Source organism: Sceloporus undulatus, chromosome 5 (genome assembly GCF_019175285.1).
Source record: "Sceloporus undulatus isolate JIND9_A2432 ecotype Alabama chromosome 5, SceUnd_v1.1, whole genome shotgun sequence".
Taxonomy (NCBI): domain Eukaryota; kingdom Metazoa; phylum Chordata; class Lepidosauria; order Squamata; family Phrynosomatidae; genus Sceloporus; species Sceloporus undulatus.
This window is the reverse complement of record NC_056526.1, coordinates 125234622-125259304: the sequence shown is the minus strand read 5'-3', so window position 1 is coordinate 125259304 and position 24683 is coordinate 125234622. Positions and strand designations below refer to the sequence as shown.

General features: G+C 41.7%; 1 protein-coding gene across 4 annotated transcripts in view; it reads right to left on the bottom strand.

Annotated features, from left to right (window-relative positions):
* MICU3 (mitochondrial calcium uptake family member 3) overlaps positions 1-9634 on the bottom strand; it is a 57936-nt gene extending 48302 nt beyond the window's left edge. For all 4 annotated transcript variants that reach the window (XM_042470539.1, XM_042470542.1, XM_042470541.1 and 1 more), the window contains exon 1: positions 9221-9634. In XM_042470539.1, coding sequence (XP_042326473.1) covers positions 9221-9559 — 339 coding nt within the window. In that variant the 5' untranslated portion in view covers positions 9560-9634. The remainder of the gene's footprint in view (positions 1-9220) is intronic.
* Between the last annotated feature and the right edge of the window lie 15049 nt (positions 9635-24683).

The following is a 24683-nucleotide window of genomic DNA, read 5'->3' as shown; positions in this document are numbered from 1 at the left end:
GAGTAAACCTGCCTATGGTGTACAATCTAAGAAGAATCCATAGCTGGCAAGGAGTTCATTCTATCAACCCACGTATCTATTCAACTTGTATGCACAAAGTATCATATAAGAGCACACTTAACCTCAGAAAAAGGAGGAGTAAAGATAGGAGGGAGAAATATGAGCAATCTGATATGCAGACAATGCCATACTATTAGCAGAAAACATCATGGACTTGGAAGGTCAAAGAAGAAAGGGCAAAGGCAGGCTTAACGCTGAACATAAAGAAAACAAAAATAAGGACCACAGAGGACGTATATATAATAATAATAATAATAATAATAATAATAATTTGTTTTATTTATATACCGCTATTCCAAAGATCATAGCGGTGAACAGCAAGTAAGCCAATTAGCAAGTAAGCTAATTTGCCCCCAACAGTCTGGGTACTCATTTTAGCGACCTCGGAAGGATGCAAGCCTGAGTCGAGCTTGGGCCCTTTTGCTGGTCTTGAACTCGCAACCTTGTGGTTTTGAGTGTATGGGACAGTGAGGAAATTAAAATAGCAAAAGAATTTCCATTCCTAGGATCAAATATCAATTGGAATGGGGACTGCTGTCAAGAAATCAGAAGAAGACTAGGAATGGGAAGGGCAGCTATGAAAGAACTAGAGAAGACCCTAAAGAGCAAAGATACACAACTGAGCACAAAGGTTAGAATCATACAAGCTACTGCATTCCCCATCACCATGTGAGGATATGAGAGATAGACTATGAAGAAAGCAGACAAGAAGAAAATCAATTCATTTGAGATGTGGTGCTGGAGATGAGTGTTGAGGATACCGAGGACAGCCAAAAAGACAAACAAATGGGTCTTTCAATAGATAAATTCTGAAATTATCAGGACTATCATACTTTGGCCATATCGTGAGAAGGCATGACTCACTGGAAAAGATAATAATGTTAGGAAAGGTGGACAGCAGTTGGAAGAGGAAGACCTTACACTAGAATTGGATGGACTCTATTAGAAAGGTCACAGGTATGAATTTACAGGACCTGAGCTGAGCAGTGGAGGAAGGGGGGAAGGCTTGTATAGTGGGCCCTTGGTATCCATTCTGGATCCCCCTGCGGATGCCCAAAAACGTGGGACCTCAACTCCTACTGTTTTTATGGTTGTGAGCTGCAGGCGCCTGCACCATTTTAACATCCAGGGTTTGCCATACGTGCAAACTTAAATCTGCGTATGGCAAGCCCGCGTATGGCGTGGGTGCACTGTAGATGTCTCATCCACAAGGTCGCCAGGAGCTGGGGTTGACTTGAGGGCAGTTAACAAAATTATTTATTTATTTTGTTAATAACCTAAATAAAAATTGTACTAAACCATTTTAATTTTACAAAAAGGAGTGTGCCTTCTCACTGGGCTTATGTACTTCCTTCTTTCACTCTTGCAAAATTACAAGGTGGGAATGTGAAAGGTTTCATTTTCATTTTAGATTAACCACAGCTTGCCACATCACCCTAACATGGACAAATTAAAGCTAATCTTAACTATGGTCAGTCAAATCTAGCATTTTCAAACTACACTTTTCCCACAATCACTGTTTAAGGCTAAGATGATGCACTATGCTTAATCTAAAACATCAGTGAAATCTTCTGCTGATAGATGTTCTGTGAAAGAGAATGGAAGGGGGATAATTCGTGCCAGCCTAGTTATCAAAATGCTGAAGCACAATTAAGTGGTATATCAAAGGTGTGCCAATGTGTACACTTATTTGTATCTGCTGCATATGCATTTGATTAAAAAGTTGAACATTCACATTATTTCTCATAAAAAACTTAAAATGTATTTTTCATCTTCAATAACTGAAACTCATTTAAGTCACCTTGTAATATTGCCCTTCAGGCAAAATTCTCCCCCATCCTCATCTTTCTAGTTCTTTATAAGCCTTGCACACTTCAGTGAATTTATTTGCTCAAACAATGAATATGTCTGTTCCAAAAGCAACCATAGATCCAAACCTACTCAACCAGTTGGTAGTAGTTTAAGGCTTATTTATGTATTGGCTTTTTTTTTTTAAAAAATTAACCTCTGTCAATCCATATACTAGAAAACAGGTGTTTTAACTAAGCTAGTATTGTTTCCATTGTTCTTTTTGTAAACAAAAACACAAGAATAATAACAACAAAACATTTGTTCTATTTTTTTCCATCTACATAAACAGTTTAAGTGGTATACAAAACTGTGGTATGCAAAATGTTTGGTGGTATTCCACTATTAATCCATGATACAAAGCAGCCAATATAGTGCTGATATTCCCTGTGCTCGCCACCCTCCAAAAACATTTTACTACCTTGCCCACATAAACAAACAGTAAATCTCTGTATTTCATTATCTCTCTGTGTTATAAAATGCTTGATAAAGATGCTGGTATTTCTATCAAAACATATATACTGGTATAAAAACAATCAAAAATATCATTAGGAGAAGAAGGCATTCTTGATGCTTTTATTCAAGATGCTTTTGGGTCTGGTAACATGAAATCTACAAGGCATTTGTTATGCTAGTACAGGAGGACCCCTATGGAATAGCATTCCTAACATCAAGGAATCATGTGCTTGCATTCCTTCTAACCAACATTTCCTTTCCCACAGCTCTCAGTGAATTTTCTCTTGAGTGTAATAAACTAAGTATTCAAGTACGGTACTGAGTCAGTATGGTGAGCTAGTTTGAGCACAGGACTATGACTCTGGAGACCAGGGTTCGAATCTCTGTTAGGCTGTCAAAACGACTGGGTGACCTTAAGTGACAAGTCACACTCTCTCAGCCTCAAAGGAGGCAAAGGCAAAACCTCCTCTGAACAAATCTTGCCAAGACAGCCCTGTGACAGGGTCACTGAAGGTCAGAAACTACTTGAAGGCATACAATTACAACAACATCATTCAATTATTACTTACTATCTTTCCTGCTTATTATTACTACTATGCACATCAACAGTAATAGGCATTTCATATTTCATAAAATGCTTGTCTCTCAAAACATAAAACAAACGGATGGCGGCAGAGGCAGAAGAATCAAACAGGAAGGCAAACATGAAAAGGGAGAATGATTAGTATTTATTATTATTATTATTATTATTATTATTAACCTTTATTTATAAAGCGCTGTAAATTTACAGAGCGCTGTACATACAATCTTTTTGATTAGACAGTTTCCTTGCTAAACACTGTTAAAGCACTTACAGTCCTCTTCAGGTACAGAACATAGCTATGTCAATCTGTTTCAGCACCAGACCCATCAAGTCTTTTGGCAAGGTATATGTAACTGCTTCAGATATTTATACAAATCTAAATCTGTAAGGTTTTATAATACATTTATACTGTCTAAAAAAAGAGCCAGGTGACATACTTCCTCCAGTTATATTATTTCTTCAACTTGAACCAGCAGACTGTCCTGTTTTACTGAATATAACTGAAAGGTAGGCCCATACCCAAATGAATCCCAACAAAATAATTCATTAAAGTAAATCTAGAAAGTTTGGTGAAATAATTTTTTTTAAAAATTAGTGAATCAATTAGCAAATTAATTTCAAACTCTCATTCTACCTATCAGTAACATAATAATAATAATAATAACAATAACAATAACAATAATAATCTTATACTGCTTATGCCCAGACAAGCATCCTAAATTTTTAACAATACTTAAGAGTGCACTTTGGTCCCTCCTGGAAGAGCAGAACAACCTGAACAAAGAAGATTACTGTTATGAAATATTTATCTGAAGCCAAATGACGACACTATATGGCTGCATCACACAAACTGCATTTGGAGAAGCTGACATAATCATGCAGAACAAATGATAAAAGCCCAAGCTTCCTCAAATGGAATATAGACATGCATATAACACATATGTCAAAAATTATAAATGCAATTATTTTGACAAGCAAAACACTGTTAACAGACACGCAATAGCCACTGTTGTGTACCTGCAATGTAAGAATATTATTACTGTATATATTATTTATTGTAAGAATGGCAATGTCCACAGTGATTTATAAATATTTATTTCCTCAGTCGCCTTCAATATTCACCATTACATAAACAAATCTAAAAGACATGCTGTAATGCTGCTCAGATTTCAAAACCATTAACACAAATCAACTGGCAACTTGATATATTTTCCCTGCCAAGGTCAGTTTTAAAAAGTAGATAAAAATAATCTGCCCTGTGGTTATCTTCCCCAGACTGCAAAATCCTTCTTCCATATGTAACTACCTGAGCATGATGTGAAGTATCACTGACAAAGTGAAAAAGACAGTAAATATAATTTTCAACTAGGTGGTCAAAATATGAGAAAGTTTTGGGACAATAAAAGGGACACAGAACCACTCATAAAGGGCATGGCTATCCTGTTGTATCCAGGACGCAATGGGAAGACAAGTCATCACAGCTTCTCATGGCATGAAGGTAAAATGGAACAGATTTGTACAAATATCAAATGGAAACCTCTGCTACTTATTTTTTCAGATTGTCTTTGTTAAAAATAATTGATGACATCGAAGCCATCAAGGCTTCAATCTAATCAATCATCCATGTAGATTGCACTACATTTTAGCCGACATTATAGCCTATTATTTCACTGCGACTGCTATGGCTGCCTCCTGTGGCATTCTGGGGATTGTAGTTTACTGAGGTCCAGCAGCTCTCTGGCTGAGAATTATAAATGCTCTCCCTAAACTGCAAGAGAGCCAGTGTGGTATAGTGGTTTGGGTGGTGGATGATGACTATGAAACAGTGGCATCACTAGCTAGGGTGTCACCTGGTGTGGAGGGTGTCACCTATGAAAGGCACACGTTTGCCTTTCCTGCTGCTCTGTCACCTGGCTTCCTCCCCAGGGAGAAAGCCTAGTGACCAAGCAGCCGGGAAGGGTGCATGTTTGTTCATCCTGCAACGGAAGGGGAAAAGAGCCGAATTGGGCTTCATGTGGGAGGGGTTACCTGATGCACTCCACACTCCCTGCACCCTACCCCACAATGAAGCCATTGCTCTGCAGACACAGGTTCGATTTCCAGCTTGACACGAAAACCTAATGTGCGACGTTGGGCAAGTCACAGGCTCTCAGCCTCAGGGAATGGCAACGGCAAACCTCTGAACAAATCTTGTGAAGAAAACCCCGTGAATAGGGTTGCCATACATTGGAAATGACTTGAAAGCACACAACAACACCAAATTGCAAATCCCAGGATTCCACAGGAGACAGCCATAGCTGTAAAAGTAGAATCATAGTGTTACAACAATGTAGTGCGGTACTGAGTCTAGGAAAGCCAGGTTGACCAGATATCCTAACAGCTAAGGAGGACAAGACACCACAAAATGTAGGACATTAAAAAGATAGGGCATGACCAAATGAAAGCTTAAAAACACTAATATAAACATAAATTCATGCTTCAGTAATGCTCAAAATGGAGAACATTTTGAAATTCCTCCTGGACAGAAGGTTAAAATGGAGGACACGTCTTGGAAAAGGAGAGCGTCTGGTCACCCTGCCCTCTCCACATTTAACAGGGTGGTGTGAGTGTTGGACTATGACTGTGAAGTGTGTGTGTGTGTGTTGTGTGCCTTCATGGATGGCCATCTGTATGCTTTGATTTAGATTTCCTGCACGGCAGGGGGTTGAACTGGATGGCCCTTGCGGTCTCTTCCAACTCTATGATTCCATGATTCTATGACTTTGTTTCTGATTTATGGCAACCTTATCATGGGGCTTACTTGGAGATTTGTTCAGAGGAGTTTTGCCACTGCCTTCCTCTGAGGCTGAGAGCATATGTCTTGTCCAAGGGCACCCAGTGGAAAGCTTATGCCACATCTTCTTTTACACAGGTAGTTGCAAAGGAGCTGCAAGATCCCTTTGCATAAATAATCCACAATTTCGCTTTTAGTCATATATTTCTGTGGCGTGGCAGTGTTTCCCACCCCAGCCCTGCAGATAAGGTTGGATCTGTGTGTGACAAAAAGGAAGCCCATTAAAAGCTGGCCTGGGAGGCCTCCCTTGACCCAAGGCCTTCCTCATCGTTTCCTCCACTCTTCTTGTTTTTCCCCTTCGCTGCCAGCATCTGTCAGGAGAGACGCTGACCAAAGCAAGATCCAAGAGCAAGGCAGGAAAGGTCGTCCATTGCACTGCAGAAAGGGAGAGGAGGCAAAGAGGCTCCCATCCCCAAAAATTGCTGCTACGATGTTTGCTTTTCCCTGTTAACTGGGAGGACAGGCAGGCATTCACCAGGCAAAGCTCCCCCTCTGCCATTCCCCAGGGAAAGAGTAGTTGATGTTGTTACACATAAAGAACAAGCCTTCCTGACATCTAATCCTGTTCTGTCTTTTTAGATTTATTGTAACCCGCCTTGAATCCCACTGTGGGAGAAAGGCAGGATATAAATCCTTGACATAGATAATAAATATAAAATAAATAACCCAAGTGACCAGACTTGGTCCTCCTTTCCCAGGACATGTCCTCCAATTCAACCTTATGTCCAGGAGGAATTCCAAAAGGTTCTCCATTTTGAGCAGGACTAAGAAGCATGGATTTACATTTATATGAGTGTTTTGAGCTTTTTACATGGTTACCCCTCCATTTTTCTTGAAGGTCCTCCATTTTGCAGTGCCTTGTCTTCCTTTGCAGTTAGGATATCTGGTCACCTTCTAGCTAATTAACCAAGATTTCTAAACAGTATCAGGAATGTATATATTTGTCCCATGAGTTGCATCTGGATGTTAATTTTATAAGGATCTGAAATGATAAATGCGTCCTGTCAGTTCTGTAAGAAAAACTGGATTCACGTTAGTGAGACTGGGATTCCCTGGGACTTATCAATTTGTTATTGTTGTTGTTGTTGTTTTAATTTCATTTTTTCCACATTTTGACAGCATAAAAAATACAGCATTCAGCACAGTTGAGTTTACTTGACAAATATTTAGATTTATATAAATCACAGAATTCACCCTTCAACCATTCAATCGTCCGGTCTTCCCAATCCCTCATAGATCTCCCAATCATTCTTACCTTCACTCATACCTCTATCATTACCAAACTTCTTAACTCAATCAACATGGGTTGATTTTTTTTCTACCTAAGTTATTTGTAATGTCTTTAAATATGTCTCTTTTCATTTAGCACTGTCCTTGATAAATTTATCAATTCATTGTGGTGATGGACCTTCAAATCATTCCTGACTTATGGGTGACTCTGAGGCAAACCTAATTAATTATACACTCATCCCTCCTCATTTGTAGCTTTGGTTATTCACAGATTTTATTAATATGTTCTCTCTAGGAATACCTAGGTCCTCCAGCACAACTCTATGGTCAACTTGTACCAAAAGTTGCACCGAAGGACCTAGAGATTCCTAGAGAAAAGACTCCACTTGGCCTTTGTAGCTCCTCAAGGGCAAATCTATGGCCAATGTCTGGCAGATGTTGACCAGAGAGTTGCCCTGGAGGAGCTAGAGATTCCTAGAGAGGTGTTATCTCAGGCAAAAACAGTGTTTTTGTTATTTGCGGTTTCCCCACATTCATGGGGGTCCTGTGCCTCTAACCCTAGAAAATGTGAAGGGACCCATGTACTGTTTTTTAGGAATAACAACGGCAAGTACATTTCTATACTGCTTACCAGTGCACTTAAGCACTCCCTAAGTGGTTTACAATGTGTAAGCTCATTGCCCCCAACATGCTGGGTACTCATTTTAGTGACCGTGGAACTAAGTCGACCCTGAGCCCCTGGCTAGTATTGAACTCCCAACCTTGTGGTTTGTGAGTGAGTGGCAGCAGGACAGGCATTTTAACCACTGCAGCTCCAGGGCTCTTTTTAATGTTGCAAGCTGCTCTGAGTCCCAGTTTTGGGAGAAGGGGTGACATTATTAATATTATTATTATTATTATTATTATTATTAATAGTAGTAACCAATCCTGGGGTTTCCTGGGCAAGATTTGTTCAGAGGAGGTTTTCCACTGCCTTCCCCTGATGCTGAGAGAGTGTGACTCGTCCAATGAAAGACCTGGGATTTGAACCCAGAGTCGCAGTCTGACATCCGAACCACTACGAAGGAGGTGCTGTCTGTGGCTGCATCTGCACTATGGAATTAATCTGGTTTCACACTGCTTTGACAGCAGTGGCTTAAGGCCGTGGAATTCTGGGAACGCTTGTGTGTTACGGCAACAGAAACTGAATTACAAAAATTGATTGTCATTTTTAAGGCTCTTTGTAATTGCATCCTCTAACTGTACATTTTAGGTTCTTTATGTAAGACAAAGTCTGCACATGATACCTTTGTTTTTAATGGAAACTGAGCATCTAACAAACATTGTTGATACCCTTGTTATGGAATATATTACTTTTATCATTACCTAACTTCTTTCTTTTCTCTGTTAGGTACAATACCCTTTTTTGTTGTTTTAGGCAGCATCAATAGAAGTATAGTGTCTAGATCAAGGGAAGTCATAGTGCCACTCTATCCTGCCCCACCTGGAATATTGTGTCCAGTTCTGGGTGCCACAATTCAAAAAGGATGTGGAGAAACTAGAGTCTGTCCAAAGGAGGGCGACTAAAAGGTTAAGAGGTGATATGATGATAGCCCTGTTTAAATATTTGAAGGGATGTCATATTGAGGAGGGAGCAAGCTTGTTTTCTGCTGCAGGAAAAGAGATTCCACCTCAACATTAGGAAGAACTTCCTGACAGTAAGGGCTGTTCGACAGTGGAACAAACTCCCTCAGAGTGTAGTGGAGTCTCCTTCCTTAGAAGTCTTCAAACAGAGGCTGGATGGCCATCTGCCAGGGATGCTTTGATTGAGAGTTCCTGCAGGGCAGAATGGGGTTGGACTGGATGGCCCTTGGGGTCTCTTCCAGCTCTATGATTCTATGTAATATAATAGAATATTATAATATATACTATTTTAAAATATTATATACAGTAAATATATATATATATATATAAAATTATACACTATATAAAATCTATATCAAACAAACACACACACATACAGAGAATATTATATATATATGTATGAAATATAATAGAATGTATTGCTTTTATATCATTCCCTAACTTCTTTCTTTTATTCCCCTTTTTGTTGGTGGTGTTTCCACAAAGACCATTCCCAGAATCCCGCTGCCTTGAGCCAAAGCGGCATGAAACCGGGTTCGTTCCGCGGTGAGCACCCCCTGCCCTCCCCTGCCCTCCCTTTGCCCTACCGTCGCCTCCTTGGCGGCCGCGGCCACAGGGATGGGCAGCAGCCCCCGGGCGGCCTCTCTGGCTGCCGCCTCCGCCCTCCTCGGGCCCTGGGGCTCCCGCTGGCCGTAGAAGCGCTGGCAGAGGAACCACGCCGCAGCCCCGCCAGTCGCCCCGGCTACCAAGGCTGCGCTCAGCCTTCCCGGCGCTCCTTCGCTGCCCTCGCTCGCTCTCAGGCTCCACAGAAACAGCCGGCGATGGCGGCAGGGAAGAGGCTCTGAGGAGACGCTGCTCCCGCTACTGATGCCGATGCTGCAACGCCGACGCCGCCATCGCAGCAGGACGCCTCTCAGCGCTGCCATCGCGCCGCTCCGACTGACAGGACTGACTGACTGATGCGGCGGGTGACAGCAGCAGGAGCCACAGGAGCAGCGGAGGCGGCGGCGGAGCGGAAATCTCGCGAGAGTTGGACGCGCGAGACGCGAGAGCCTCCCTCCGCCCTCACCTAAAATGGCCGTTATTTCCTCGCCTTCCCTCAGAGGCCGCCCTCGCACGCCTCCCGTGTTTATCTCTCCCCCTCTCAGAGAGGAAGGACCGTTACACCTTGTGAAAGAACTAAATACCTCACGAAACTATATGTTTACAACAACAACAATTCATAGGTCCAAAACACACCGCAGAAATAATCCAGTTTGAGACCGCTTTAACTACCTTGGCCCCCAGTGCTAGGGAGTGCTGGGAATTGTAGTTTGTTGTGGCACCAGAGCTCTCTCTGACGGAGAAGGCTAAATGTCTCACAGGACTACATTTCCCATCATCATCATCATCATCTGAACCTGGTCTCCAGATTCATAGATCCAAAACACACTGCAGAAATAATCCGGTTTGATACCACTTTGATAACTGCCATGGCTCAATGCTAAGGAATCCTCATAAAGGCTGTGTCCACTATTCGCACTGCAGAAATAACCCGGTTTGATACCACTTTAATTGCCATGGCTCAATACAAGGGAATTCTGGGGATTGTGGTTTTGTGATGGAGCTTTCTCTGTCTGAGAGCTCTAGGGCCACAACAAATTGCAATTTGCAGGATTCTATAGCATTGAGCTGTGGCAGTTAAAGTGGTATCAAACCGGATTATTTCTGCAGTGTGGATACAGCCTTTATATGCTACAATCCTGGCAAGGACTCAGCCATTTTCCTTTGTTCTTGTATCACCATGGCCAAAAAGTATTACTTATTACTTACTATTCCTATATTTTAAACACTTTTATCTTTTTAAATATGTTTAATTCTTTGTTACATCACAACAAGCTCTACCACCCGATACTCTGGTGCCACAACAAACTATAATTCCCAGGATTCCATAGCACTGAGCTAGGGCAGCTAAAGTGGTCTCAAACTGAATTATTTCTGCAGTGTGTTTCAGACCGTAGTCATGCCCAAAATGATGTTTTGGAATTTCTCCTGGAAAGAAGGTTGAAATGGAGGACAGGTTTAGGAAAATGGAGGGCCTCTGGTCATCCACTTTTAACAGGGTGGTGTAGTAGTTTGAATATTGTACGATGACTCTAGAATGTGTGTGTTGTGTGCCTTCAAGTCGTTTCTGACTTACGGCAAACATAACACAAGGGTTTCTTGGCAAGTGTCTTCAGAGGAGTGTCTTTGCCATTGCCATCCTCTGAGGCTGAGAGTGTGTGACTTGCCCAGGATGACCCAGTGGGTTTCATGGCCGAGCTGGGACTGGAGCTCTGTTCCACAGAGTCTAACACTCAAACTACTACACCACACTCAGGGTTCAAATCCCTGCTCAGTCATGTATGCTGATCTTCGACTGTAATAAAGTATATTCATGCTGAGCCATGGAAACCCACTGGGTGAGCTTGAGCAAGTCACACCCTATCGGCCTCAGAGGATGACAATGGCAAACACCCTCTGAAGAAACTTCCCAAGAAAACCCTATGACAGGTTCACCTTAAGGTTGCCCTGAGTTGGTAGCACTCAACAACAATGATAACCCTGAAGGCGCCATATCCTATCTGATCGGGGATGCTGAGTAGGGTCAGCTCTGGTTAGTATTTGGTTGGGAGGCTGCCAAGGAATACCAGGTACTGTAGGCTATATTTCAGAGGAAGGAACTGTCAAACCCACCTCTGAGTATTCCTTGCCTAAGAAAACCCAGTGAAATCCATGGAGTCAACAGGTGAAGTGAGAGCACCCAGCCACCCACTCACACAATACACTATGCTGAAAAGGACATTTCGGCAGGTACAGCTATCGACACCTAGGAGTTTATCACACGGGGGACAATTGGAAGTATAAACAGTGATTAACCCATGATAATCCCACAATTGCGCTAATGGTTTTCACATGACATCAAGATGAAAAATGATAAAAGTGCCAAGAAACAGCAGCAAATTATTCACGAGATTTTCCCGTGAATGACTTTTTGCTGGTTATTCCCTGGTTATTCACGGGATAATGGCTCTTGTGTTAATCTCATTTGAACTGCGTTTTAATGTCAGTTGTGTGATTTTCATGGGTTAAATACTGCTTAAACTCCTAATTTCCTCCTGTGTGATAAATTCCTGATTGAAATTCCCTCTTCTGTCATACCATTCTTGATGCAGAAGCCCTGCTTGCTCTATCATCTAATAATCAGAGGTATTTCTCTCCCCCCCCCCCCCCCGCCACCCCTAGAATGTGAATGTACTTAACTGTCATGGGAAAGAATAGATAGAAAAAATCTACCCATGAATGTCCTACATTCCTTTTTAGAAAGCCATTTTGTCACTGTGCACCTCAGAGTCCATCCACATTGCAGAAATAATTTGGTTTGACCCCCCCTGCCCCCCTTTCACTGCCTTGGCTCCGTGCTATGGCATTCTGGGCATTGTAGTTTGTTGTGGCACCAGAGCAAAGCTCTTATGGTAGCATCACCATAACGGGGGATCTACAACCAGTCCCTTGTGAGCCTGGCTGAAACGTCCTTCAGCTTGGCTGGTGGTGAGGCATGATGGGAATGGTAGTTTGTCAGAACCTGGAGGGTCATCGTAGGTTCCCCATCCCTCCTATAGAAAGATGAAATCCTGAAGAACACATTGCCCATTGACAACTGGGTGAAGCCAGGCTCTGCAGTAGAAGGGTCTGTCACACTTGGGCACCTTTAGCTGGAACCCAGCTAATAAGCAGTGATGCATTCAAGCTTTACCCCACAACCAAGATTTGAAAGGAATTTAAACGTTGGTGTCTTGCTTAAGAGACACGTTTTTCAGCACAGAAGGGTGCGCTCTGCAGCTCTTCCTATCTACTAGGATCTCTGAGGCCTTGGGCCTGCTGTGAATTTTATGATGCTTTTGCTTAAGGAATCGGAACTTCTAGCCTTAAAGGCTGAGTCCCAGGGGTAGTCTGACTAGTCTCTTATTAGTGTCCAACAGACTTGGGAATTGTGAAATCCTGTAACCAAATTCCTACTAACCAGCATAGGTATAGGCTTATTCTGCTGCATTATTCACCATTTAAAGTGACCACCATCAAAGCACAACACTCCAAGCCTAATCTTCATTCTTTTACTACTGATTCAGAACAACTGATTTCAGAACGTTTCATGTTAGAATCAGCTGCACAATCTGGCTCTGCACTGTACATTTTGTACAGAGCTGCATGGCTGGAATTTTCCTATACCTTTATTATCTTTGGAGCTTCACTACAATGAGGAATGATACATACCATTTTTTGAACTTTGTTGAGCTACATGTATGTTTCCTACATAAGCCTCACTGCTATTTTGGATGCATTATAGCTACGTGTTTGGATAGAAAACATACTAATTCCCAAAAGAAATTCCAATGTCAATGTTTGAGTGTTGCACTATTGAGACCAGTGTTCAAATCCACGTTTAGCCATAGAAACCCTTTGGGTGACCTTAGGCAAGTAATACTCTTGGAGCCTTAGAGGTAGGCACGGGGAAAACCCCATCTAAACAAATCTTGTCAAGAAAACCCTGTGACAGGTTTGCCTTAGAGTCACCATAAGTTGAAAACAACTTGAAGGCATGCAATAGGAACAAATGACCATAGATTTATTATATGAAATTATTGGCCACTATGAGATTATAATCAACTTTCTTATTATTTGCTTACTTCTTATTTCCCCCCAATAAGTAATTTTAACATATCATCTTGATTTTGGGCATAAGATTTGCATTTATCACTTCCAAATATATCTTGGCTTTATGCTCCCTTGAAGTTGGAATCCTCAGCTATGAATTTAATGACTTTTCAGTAGCACCTGCAGGCTAATCTTTTGTTCAACTGAAAAAAAAATATATACACATCTGTAACTACTTGTATCTGGATGTGTTCCTAAGATCCTCCCATTGAGGTGTTTGCTTAAGAATAGAACTTCATTTTAATTGCATAGTAAGTGTAAGGTTCCAGCTTGATTGAAGATATTATGTGCCAACACTCAACACTTAACTGAAATAAAAAACATGAATTTTCCAAGTGACTGTTAGGAATTTTATCAGTGTTACTGAATGGGCCACCTAATGTATCTCACATTCTCATAAGCTTAACATAACATAATACATTTAGCTACACATATAGCCATTAGTAGTGGAAATGCTGTGTTAGAGCAGAAACACAATAACTTTCCTTGAAGTGGAAAGAAGGTGTTTTTAAGCACTTACTAGGTCAGAGCTTATGGCAGATGTTGTTGAAGTACAATTCCCACTACCCTGAGCACTGGCTGTGCTGTCTGGTGCTGATGAGAGCTGGAGTCCCACAACATCTGGAGCAGTGGTTCCTAAATGTTGGTTCCTTTGGACTTCAACTACCAGAAGTCCCAGCCAGCTTAATCAACAGCCAGGAATTCTGAGAGCAGAAATCCAAAAAACATCTGGAGGACCAGAGTTTAGGAATCACTGGTCTGGAGCATGATGCATTGTCCTGTGGGTATTTGGAGGGCCACATAACTCTCCACATGGGGTTACATTTGGCTTGATAGGTTGCAAGTTGTGCTGGCATACTTTAAGCAAGGGTAGGAATCATGTAGCTCTCCAGATGCTTTTGGACTACAGTTCTCAACAGCCCTAGCTAGCCAATGGTGAAGATAGCAGGGAGTTGTAGTTCAACAATATTTGGAGGAACACATGATTCCCACTTCTGTTTTAATGAATATTACACTGCTTCTCTGATGAATCTTGATGGCTTGTAAATAGATGGCTTCATACCACATAATACGTTCTCAATGCAAGGTAAGTAAATGGGGAAAATGATTCATAACTTGATCATGGATGAGCATGTCAACCTGGTTTGTACTACAGAGTCTTGGCTGGATGTAGGTGGGTCATACTCTCCAACTATTCCGATTTGGCAGGGAGAGTGCCAATTAATCCCTTGTTGCTCCATTTTTTGGCTGATTTTGAAATGTCACAGCTTCCCCTTTCTTCCACATTCTCCCCTTGTCCTCACCTTACTTCAATTGCTGCAAACTGAATGCAAATTTGCTGCCTTGAGTCCCTATGTTGGGAGAAAGGTGGGATATAAGAAATAATAATAATAATATACAAAAGCAGCTTGTACTCAATTCAGTAGCGGGGAGAGGAAGGGATGCAATCTTTCCCTTCCCTATAGATTCAGGCAAAAGCAAATTACTGCAGCATCACCTGGCTTTTGTGTTCTTCCTCATAAGTAACTTGGCCATACTCGGATGTTGTTTGGACACACATGCCCTGTTTTTCATCTGTGGAAACTTGCTATGTATGCAGGGGGGAGGGGTTAACCTCTCTCAGCTTTGCTCGCCTGCCTCCTGCCTGGGATGGAAACAAGAAGGCAGAGTTGCAGTGGTCTATTGGGATTCCATTTCCTCACCAGGTGCCTTACCAATCTGCTGTGTATGAATCTGAAGGTGGCTGGCTGGAAAAGAAAAGCATTTCTTTTGGTGCAGCACCAGCCCTGCTGTTCAACAGTCTTACTTCCTGAGTGGCTGAGTAAGTCTCAGCAGTGGTGTTGGAGTTCCCCTGGCTTGTTGTACTGTAGGATTTCTAAATCCCTATGGCAATTATTATCACACAATGAAAACTTCCAGGCAAATCAATGTCAATCCAGTGCCATCCCAAGCCCAATCATGCGTATTCACATTAATTTGTAAGAGATTATCACATATAATTGCTGTCATTTCATAGTCATTCCGAGCCCAGTCCTAAATCAATCCAAAAATTGGTAAATTCGGTGAACTAGCGAATTCACAAATCTTATTTCAAGGTTAATTCGCAGTCAATTCGATGTGGTGCTAGTGAGGAATGCAAGTTTGCATCGGCCCTGGTATTCCCCCCCCCCAAACCTCCCATGGTGCAGCGCTGCGATTTTACACCATTTTGCTTCTGGTAGTCCTTCCGCTTCCAGTGCTGGCGAGGAGGGGAAAAGTGGCTGTTTCTGATGCTGCTGGTGAAAGGGCTACTGCAGAATGAACATATTCACGTTTTAATGTGGACAGAACAGTGCATGGTTTGTGCCCCTAATGCCACTGGGGAAAGGGCACAGAGACCCATAGAAAGGAAGCTTGTTTGGATGCAAAAAAAGGAACACACACACACACACACACACACGTGTGTGTGTGTGTATACACACATGCACATATATCTGCATACACACACACACACACACACACACACACACACACATTTCCATATATGTATATGCCCACCCATGTCCATGGCTTGCCCATTGGGGACGGCCATGTGTGCATGCATATGTATGTGTGCACACAAATACAGTATATGTGTGTGTGTGCATGTGCTTCCACGTGCCCATACATATATGCATGGAGAAGAAGAAACGTGAAGCAATAATTCATGTGAAGCTAGCATTCACGTGAAACAGGAAGTGGCCCCCTTCTTCACCCCAGAAGTGTACAGGTTCATGATGCATTCAGAGCCCCACTGAGCATGCGCAAGGGTGCCCATTCGAATTGTCGAATCCGCATGGTATGTACTGGCGTGATAACTTATTTTGCCATCACTTTGCTTTGCCTTTGGAATTACCACAATTTCGCTCTTCACGTGTGATAATTAATCACGTGAATTGGCTTACTTTCGAATTGGGTCTACTTTCTCTTTCCTTCGGGATGAGGGTACATTTCCTTCATATGACAACAGCTTATGAAGACAGCTCTTTTGGGAGCAGCCCAGCACTTCATGTCTTCCATAACAGTCCTGGGTCTGACCAAATAGTATTTTGGGTACCATCCATGGTGCTGACCACACTCTAGTCTTAGTTTTCTATGATAGGTGGTATGATGATGATCTGGATGTGGAAGAATTTTCGATAGTTCATCTTCACAGTCTCTGTGACTCACACAAATGGTACCTGTGTACCTGGGCAATGTGTTATTTGGAACCTTCTAGAGCTATTATGTAGGCCACTGAACACCTAACCAGCATGCTTCCCACTTAAAACCCGAGTTCCTTTTTGTTCACTGCAGCAGCATAATTGAGGGAAATGTAAGTGAGATTATTGGTTGTCTTTGGATAGTGTTTTTGGCTTTGATTTGGACTATGATTCATGACTTGATTTTTCTTGGAATGTGTTTTTGGCTTTATTGATGGAATCTGATTTGGCTTGGCGATTGGTTGGCTTCATGAAGGCTTAGACTGAGAGTGTTTAAGTCTCACTTGCCTGTTATGAATCTTGAGGTGGTCCAAACAATATGGCAAATCTAAGAAAACCCTATGAAATCCATGAGGTCGCTATAAGTCAACAGGTGATTTGAAAGCACATATACACATGGAAGTAAGGCACTGAATAATCTCCAAGACAACGTACTATTCTTACAAGACACCCTGATACTACATTGCCCATGCAAATTAAAATAATTCCTTGCTTTGGGAATTTTAAAGAACAAACCAACCTGGGCCACTATATATTTGTTCAACACCATTGAAAGTACTGTTATAGGAAGTAAAGGGAAATGATAAGATTGAAGTGTATACCTGAAGTAGAATAACGTGGTTTTGCAAAAGCACTCTTCGAATGTATTTAACTTTCCATGATAGCAACACAGAAGGGGGGAAAATTGGGTGTTATCTTTTCCTGTCACATGACTAATGCAAACAGTAAGGTGAAAAAAGACTCTTATCGTGTCTTTCCCAGTACTTGATAAAATATATAACTGCTTCCGAGCGCAGACATGAAAGGCTGTGCTTGAAAGAGGTCAGTTTGTTTTGTATTTCACTTTCACTCCTGCTCTAAGCATCTTGATATTTACTTCCAAGGCAGTATGTTGCACTTGCAATAAATCAAAGTTTTGTCAAACTTTATTAGAGTAGATCAGCTGCATCACTGTTAATTTTTAGCTGTTTGTTATCCAATGAGAAGGTTGGATTTGCTAATCCCAGTGTGCCCCAAACCTCAGGAAACAGCATGCTTTTTCTGAACAATGATTCCCAGAATCCAAATCCATCTTGTGGCTTCCAGAAAGGCATCCCCCCCCCCCCCCCCAGGAATATATGTGAATCCAAATGGGATGAGTTCAAATGGGCACAGAATCCTAGCTGTTGGATACCAAGTGGGCCTATACAATGTAATCAATGAGCCAAGAACAAAGGATTGAGATATTGAGCTACACTGAGTAATCCCAACATATGTGTGTAAATGCATTTGCTCTACTCTCTAGAACCTATCCAGGCATGGAAATCTGCTAGGAAACCTTGGACAAGTCATATTCTCTGAGCCTCAGAGGAAGACAATGGCAACCCTCTGAATGTAACTTGCCAAGAAATCTCTATGAGAGAGGTGCAGTAACTTAGAGTTGACTTGAAGGCACATAACAGCAAATATATTTTCTGGTTTTTTTTTTTTAAAAAAAACACTTTTGCTTCAATCCAAGTGTTAGGACTGTATGCAGCATAGAAGCTTCCATTCATGAACCGTTTGAATGACGAGATGGACATCTGGTCTTAATTTCTTAAAAATATACTTCCCATCATCCCTCATCTTTTGTTACACTTGCTGAGGCTAATGGGAATTGCAGCCTAACACCTGACAGACCACATTGCCAAAACTCTGAGGTAGCCTGAACTTTTTTGTAGGAAAAAAAATTCACACCTTCCTTTTTGAATTTGTATAGTTTGATGTTATGTTCCAAAAACATCTTTTAATGAGTCTGATTTTTCTGTGGGTTTTAAGTTGTCCTTCATCTAGAACAGTGGTGGCAAACCTATGCCACTAGTGCCAGAGATGCACTCAGAGCCCTCTCTGTGGGCACACATGCCATCACCTCAGCACAGAGTTTGCCAGAGTTTGTTACTAGAAAGCCAGAGGGATGTGGCACTTTGTGATAAATAAGTGGGTTTTGGGTTGCAATTTGGGCACTCAGTCTCCAAAACGTTCGCCATCACTGATCTAGCACTTTAGAAATGGGTCAGGCTGCAAGAGGTGTTTAGTTTAATGAACTAAATCATTAGAACAAATCTTAGTAGTCTACCTGTACAACAAATTGAGTAGCATACATGCAGTCCAACAAATTAATCACTAGGAACATTGAAAAATTATATACTGTATTTTCTGGCGTATAAGACTACTTTTTAACCCAGGAAAATCTTCTCAAAAGTCAGGGGTCGTCTTATGACGCCAGGTGTTATCTTATAGGGCAGGTGCTGGACTGGAGAATCTGCGATTGGTGGAGGGAGCTCAAAATGGCTGCGGCCGCATCCCCTCCATATGTGGCGACCATATGAAAGCAGGAAGGGAGGCGCTGTACAAATACGGTAGAATAAAATCTTGGAGACAGGGAGGGCTGGGCAGGCAGGGAGAGCTGACCAGTTCAAGCAGGCTTTGCATACAACAAGTTTTCCTGCTAAGTACCTGCATGTCATAAGCATTTGAATTAAAATTACCATATTGAAATCAAATCTGATTTTTTAAATTTTTATTTGGTGTAAGTTGGAAGAGGGGTAGTCTTATACGGCGAATATATCCCAAACTCTATATTTTAACTGGAAAAGTTGGGGGTCGTCTTATATGCCCAGTCGTCTTATATGCCAGAAAATATGGTACTTTTTTCTTGGTCCCTTCAAATTTAAAATATGCCTTTGAAACATGACTTAGGCTGCAATCTTATGTAAAAGAGCTTCCAGCCTAAAGGTATGATGTTAGGGGAACATTATGCAGATTTCCTCCCAAATCTAAGCAGACTGGGCCTTATTAGTGTGTGGATGGAAGATCACTGTATTTTACAGTGTGTGAGGTGCACTCAACATGGTCCTCCAGATGTTGTGTAGGACTGCAACTGTCAGCATTCCTCACTGTTGGTTAGGCTGGCTAGACTGCTGGGACTTGCATTCCAACAACACTTGGAGGTTTTTTTTGTGGGTTTTTCAAGCTATGAAGCTATGTTTTAGAAGAGCTTATTCCTGATGTTTTGCCAGCAGCAGTGGCTGGCATCTTCAGAGAATGCTGGCATGGAAGAGAGTAGGGTATATATACTGTTGGTTGAGAGGAAGTAATTTACATGTTAATCTATGTGTTGCTCTGTTGTTGAATGGCAAGGCCTCAGGGTGTTTATTTAATTCATGATCCATTGCCTGCTGGGAAAACCCCCTCACCCTGGGTGGGTTTCATTTGCATTTGCTGGGTCTTGATTTTGGTGTTTTTCAGGACTGGTAGCCAAACTTTGTTTACTTTAAGAGTTTCTTCTTTCCTGTCGAAGTTATCCAGGTGTTTATGGATTTCAATCGCTTTCCTGTCTTTCTAGAACACTTCTAGAACACGGCCTTATAGTTCAAAACCCCCATTAAAACTATGGATGTCGGCCATAAAAGCCTTCGACTTTATATAACACTTGAAGGGCTGTGTGATTTGTACCCCTGATGTAGTATACCCTCCAACATTTCACAGATGAAAACCTGGACACATGTGGCTGACCAGCACCACAGTCTGGTCAAATGGGTGTGGCCATGCAACAAGAGAACAGGAGAAAGCACATAAAAATAGGAGGAAGCATATAAAATTTTAAGCAGGGAAATCCTGGGATTTTTATACTAAGTTTAGGAAGGCCTTAAAAAGGAGGGAAAATCTACTAGGAAGGCCAAGACCCTCTCTTCTCCTTCCAGCTGAGTTAATTGAGTGAAAACTACTTTTTTGTTGAACTCAGTTTGCAGCAACTGAAATAAGGTGAGGACAAAGAAGGAAAGTGGAAGGAGGACAGCGAAGCTGAGACCTTCTAAAAGCAGCTGAAAAGTGGGATGGCAGAAAATTAACTGGGACTGCCCCTGCTAAACCATGACAGTTTGAGGGCATGCTGTAGGGTGCGTATAACAACCTCCCTTCTGTGCATCTTACAAATTGCTATCTTAACTCACAGACAAAATATATTGATGGGTCATGTTGAATCTTACCTGCCTCTCCTTGGAAACAGTGCAATTACTATTCTGTCGCTTGGAATCATATACATTAGGCTCCCAGATGTAATATCCTCTCTTTCAGTTGTTCAAGTATATGTTCACAATATCTTGGGCTGAGTTTAATCTTTCTGTGTTACAAAATAAATTAATTAGTTATTTATTTGTTTAATGTTTACCTATTATTATTACTGTTGATGATGTCATTGTTTGGTAAATCTATCTTTTGAGACAGACGTGTATGGGACTACCTGCAGAACTGGGTCTTCCACACATTTTGCAACTTTGATCTAATGCTTTGATTTAGCCCTGCAATTAAGAAGATTTGGTTCAAAGCAAAAGTCCACTGGTTGATGTTTTACACCGAGGTGATAATGTTTACACAGATGTGCTTTGAAAGCTTGATTATGGAGGATTTTTCAGGTCCAGCCACATGACAGGCTTCTGTTATTTGAAAGGTAAACTTATATAACATCTATCTTCAACAACTTTCCCAAGTCTGCCAGCACACACTTTTTCTCGTCTTTCGAAGTGATTTATCTGATCATTCTATTTAACGTTATTTTCATTTTGAGGTTTTAAATCCTTCAATAATAAATCACTTGCTTTCAACAGTCTTCTCCTCTCTTTTTTTTAATCACTCAGGTGCACACAGGACAGTACTTAGGACTGCTGTGATGAAAAGGTGTTGTGTTACCTGCTTTAAGCCACCTGCCAATTAATTAGCCCCAAACTCTTTCCAGAAAATAAAGCAAAGCAGCCAAATCCATTTGATCTCCCAGATTTACATGGTGACTGAAAAGACACATGGAAAGAAACTGAAAAAAAAAAAAATAAATCCAAAAACCTCACTGCCCTATTATTTCCTATTGCTTTACAACTTCTTTTTGTTAGTTAAACAAAAGTGTAAATCCAATGAGCAGTTCCATTCCCACAGCCCTTTCAAGATCCTGTTCTGAAAAATTTCAAATAACAAAGGGAAATAATATTTATTTTGGTGACAATATATTGCACATTAATTTTGGTGAGAATACATGGTGAAATATTCTGTGTGCATGTGTATGCACACGCACATGCACATGGATGCACATGCTTTCTAGCTGACTGTTGACTTACAGTGGCCCTGCTAACATAGGCGGGATACACACCGCCATATAGTACGTACTGTATACGTACTAGGGTTAGGAAGGGGCGGTGCTTCCGCACCCCCCCCTAACCCTAGTACGTATACAGTACGTACAAGATGGCGGCGCCCCTTCCACATGGGCACCGCCATCTTTACGTACTGGATGCATAGCGTCCAGACGTGTTGCGGCGCTTATGACGTCGCAAATGCGCCTGCGGCACCTTGCGACGTCATAGATGCGCCGCAGAAAGAAGCTCCGAAATGGAGCTTGTTTTTTGCTCCGCGCGAGAGTTGTGCGGTTTGGCTGCTGCGGCTCCAACATGGAGCAAATGGCGGCGGCGGGGGAGCGCCGCAAAGCGGCGGTTTGTATCCCGCCAGAGGATTTTCTTAAGCAAGGAATACACAAAGGCTTTTTGTCATTACTCCCCCCCCCCCCCGAAATATAGCCTACAGCACTTGGTATTCCTTGGCCATTTCCCCCTTTCAAGTACTAACCAAGTCTGACCCTGCTTAGCTTCCAAGATCAGATGCAATCTAATGCCTTTGTGATATTGGTCAATCACATGTGAAGCCATATAGTTCAGAGGATACCATGGGTTTCTCTATAACAAGATTGGATTTATGTTAACTATGAATAAGTAATATTCCCCATCTGTAAATAAAAAAATAAAATAAAATAATGAGCTACTTCAAAGGTTTATAAAGGAGAATTAAATAAGAATATTGAACCATTTTGCATCTGAAAGTTTAATTTACACACTTTATTTATTTATGAATATGCCAGCATCATTTGATCATAGATCCATTGAATCCTCCATGGTAGCGTGGTCATACCAACTCAAAGTCAACCAGTAAGCTTAGTGGCTGAGTAGGGATTTGATCTTCTCTTTAGGCCTAATCCAGCCCGGATATGGGCTGAGCATAGCCTGCAGACTCTATAGCCCTGGAGTTGCAGAGAGCTCCTGATGCTGCTTTGGCCTTCTTTGTTGGTAAGGCAAGTGCTGGGTTTGAGTAACCCAGTATTAGCTCCATTGATATTGATATTGACAGTGATCAATGAAAATTAACATTAGGACCCGGCTCAAGCTTCAAACTGGGAAGGAAAGCAGATTGGTGGGATACCCCTGAAGAAGTTTGAAAGTTACTTTTTAAAAGTAATTCTGTCGGTTATTAGTTTGAATGTTTGTAAAGTAACCCATCAGTGTTACTTGCACAATGCTGAGCAACAAAATTGAAAAGGTAATTCATTGTATTCCTTGCTGCACTACATTACATTGTTACCCTTTTGAGGGGAAACTTTAGGAGTGATGGGAGAGATAAAACCTGAATGTAGGAATGATAAAACCTCTGAAAGTGTCTTTCAAAAGTAACACTTTAAAATAAATGGAAACTATTACTTGTCAAATGAATAAAGCCTCTCTCATTACATCTTTTGAAATGTAGTTTTGTTACAGCATTCTTATATGAAAAAAACAATCCATTATGTTGTCATTGTGTGCCTTCAAGTCGTTTCTGACTTATGGTGAACTTACGGTGACCCTATCATGGGGTTTTCCTGGCAAGATTTGTTGAGAGAAGGTTTGCCATTGCCTTCCTGTGAGGCTGAGAGAGTGTGACTTGCTGAAGGTCACCCAGTGGGTTTCATGGCCGAGCTGGGAATCGAACCCTGGTCTCCAGAATCATAGCCCAACATTCAATCCACTACACCACTCTAGCTCTCTGTAACTACATTACTTGTAACTCGTTACTTCCGAGCCCTGAGGTAGTCCCTGTTATCTGTGTTCGTAGTCTGGAGCTAATACTGTAGTAGGATTTGGCCTTGGACCACCTATCTTCCCAAATGGGAAGGTGTGTGGGGAGGCAGAGTCATACTTCTGTAACCTCTGATCAGTGACTGGAGATTACAGTGGGATACTCTTTGCATGCCCTTTGTTAAATAACTGGGAAGTAAGAGGTATGCAAATAGACCTTGCATAGAAAATCTGGGAATGGACATTGAGGGAAGAGGGCAGAAGATTCAGAGGTGAGTTTGGGATTATGCTCCTACTCCCTTTTATCATCCAATCTTCAAACTGGTCCTAGTAGTCAGTGCTGCCCCCAGAACCAATAGACTTCTCCTCCTCTATCCTGAGCAAAGTCCAACAGCTATTCCACTCTAGGTAAGCAGATAATTTAGTATATGCATAACTTCCTCATTTAGCTGGGTGTTGTATCTAAAGAAATATTAAAAGGACCTGCCTCTGAAGTGACCTTAAACTGGAGCTGAGAGCCATCCCACATGGGGGTTGAGCACTGCTGAATGAGAGAGAATTCTTACATATAACACATGATGATTTGGGGGGCTCCAGTCATAAATCATTCACCACTGATTTCTGTTATGAGCCTCCTCTTGACACAAGATTTTGCACAAAGCTTGGGCTTCTTTGACTCATTAATTCACTAGCCATGGCATCAAGACTGAAATAATTAAAGGAAGGCTGAAACTGGGCACGTGCATATAATCTAACAAGCTTTGACTAACTAGAAATATCTGAAACTCTTCCTTCTGACCCTTGAAATTTGGTCCATGAAATCTGACCACCAGGTTGCAATGCTCTGTGCACTTACTAACAGAAGTCATTGAGGTTAAATCTCTGAGTAAAACAGGGTGGACAAAGTACAGCCACCGGTTGTGGAATTCCTACAACTCTGAGTCCACCTCCAACTAAAAAATAAATAAAATGAAGCTACAAATGGCCACTCAATCACTTCCAGTTTTAATGTTTTGGTTGAAAAGGCAAAGCAAGACAAGACCTTTCCAGGCTCTTTTTGAGCTTCTGGCACCAGTGGTGAGTTGTGGGGCTAAAAATCTGGCCATTAGGCCCACAAAAGTTACCCACCTTTGGACTAGATGGTAAGAATCCTGAACTAAGCAAGTCAAAGTGCAGATTAGAGAGACTACTGAGTTGTGAAATGTTGA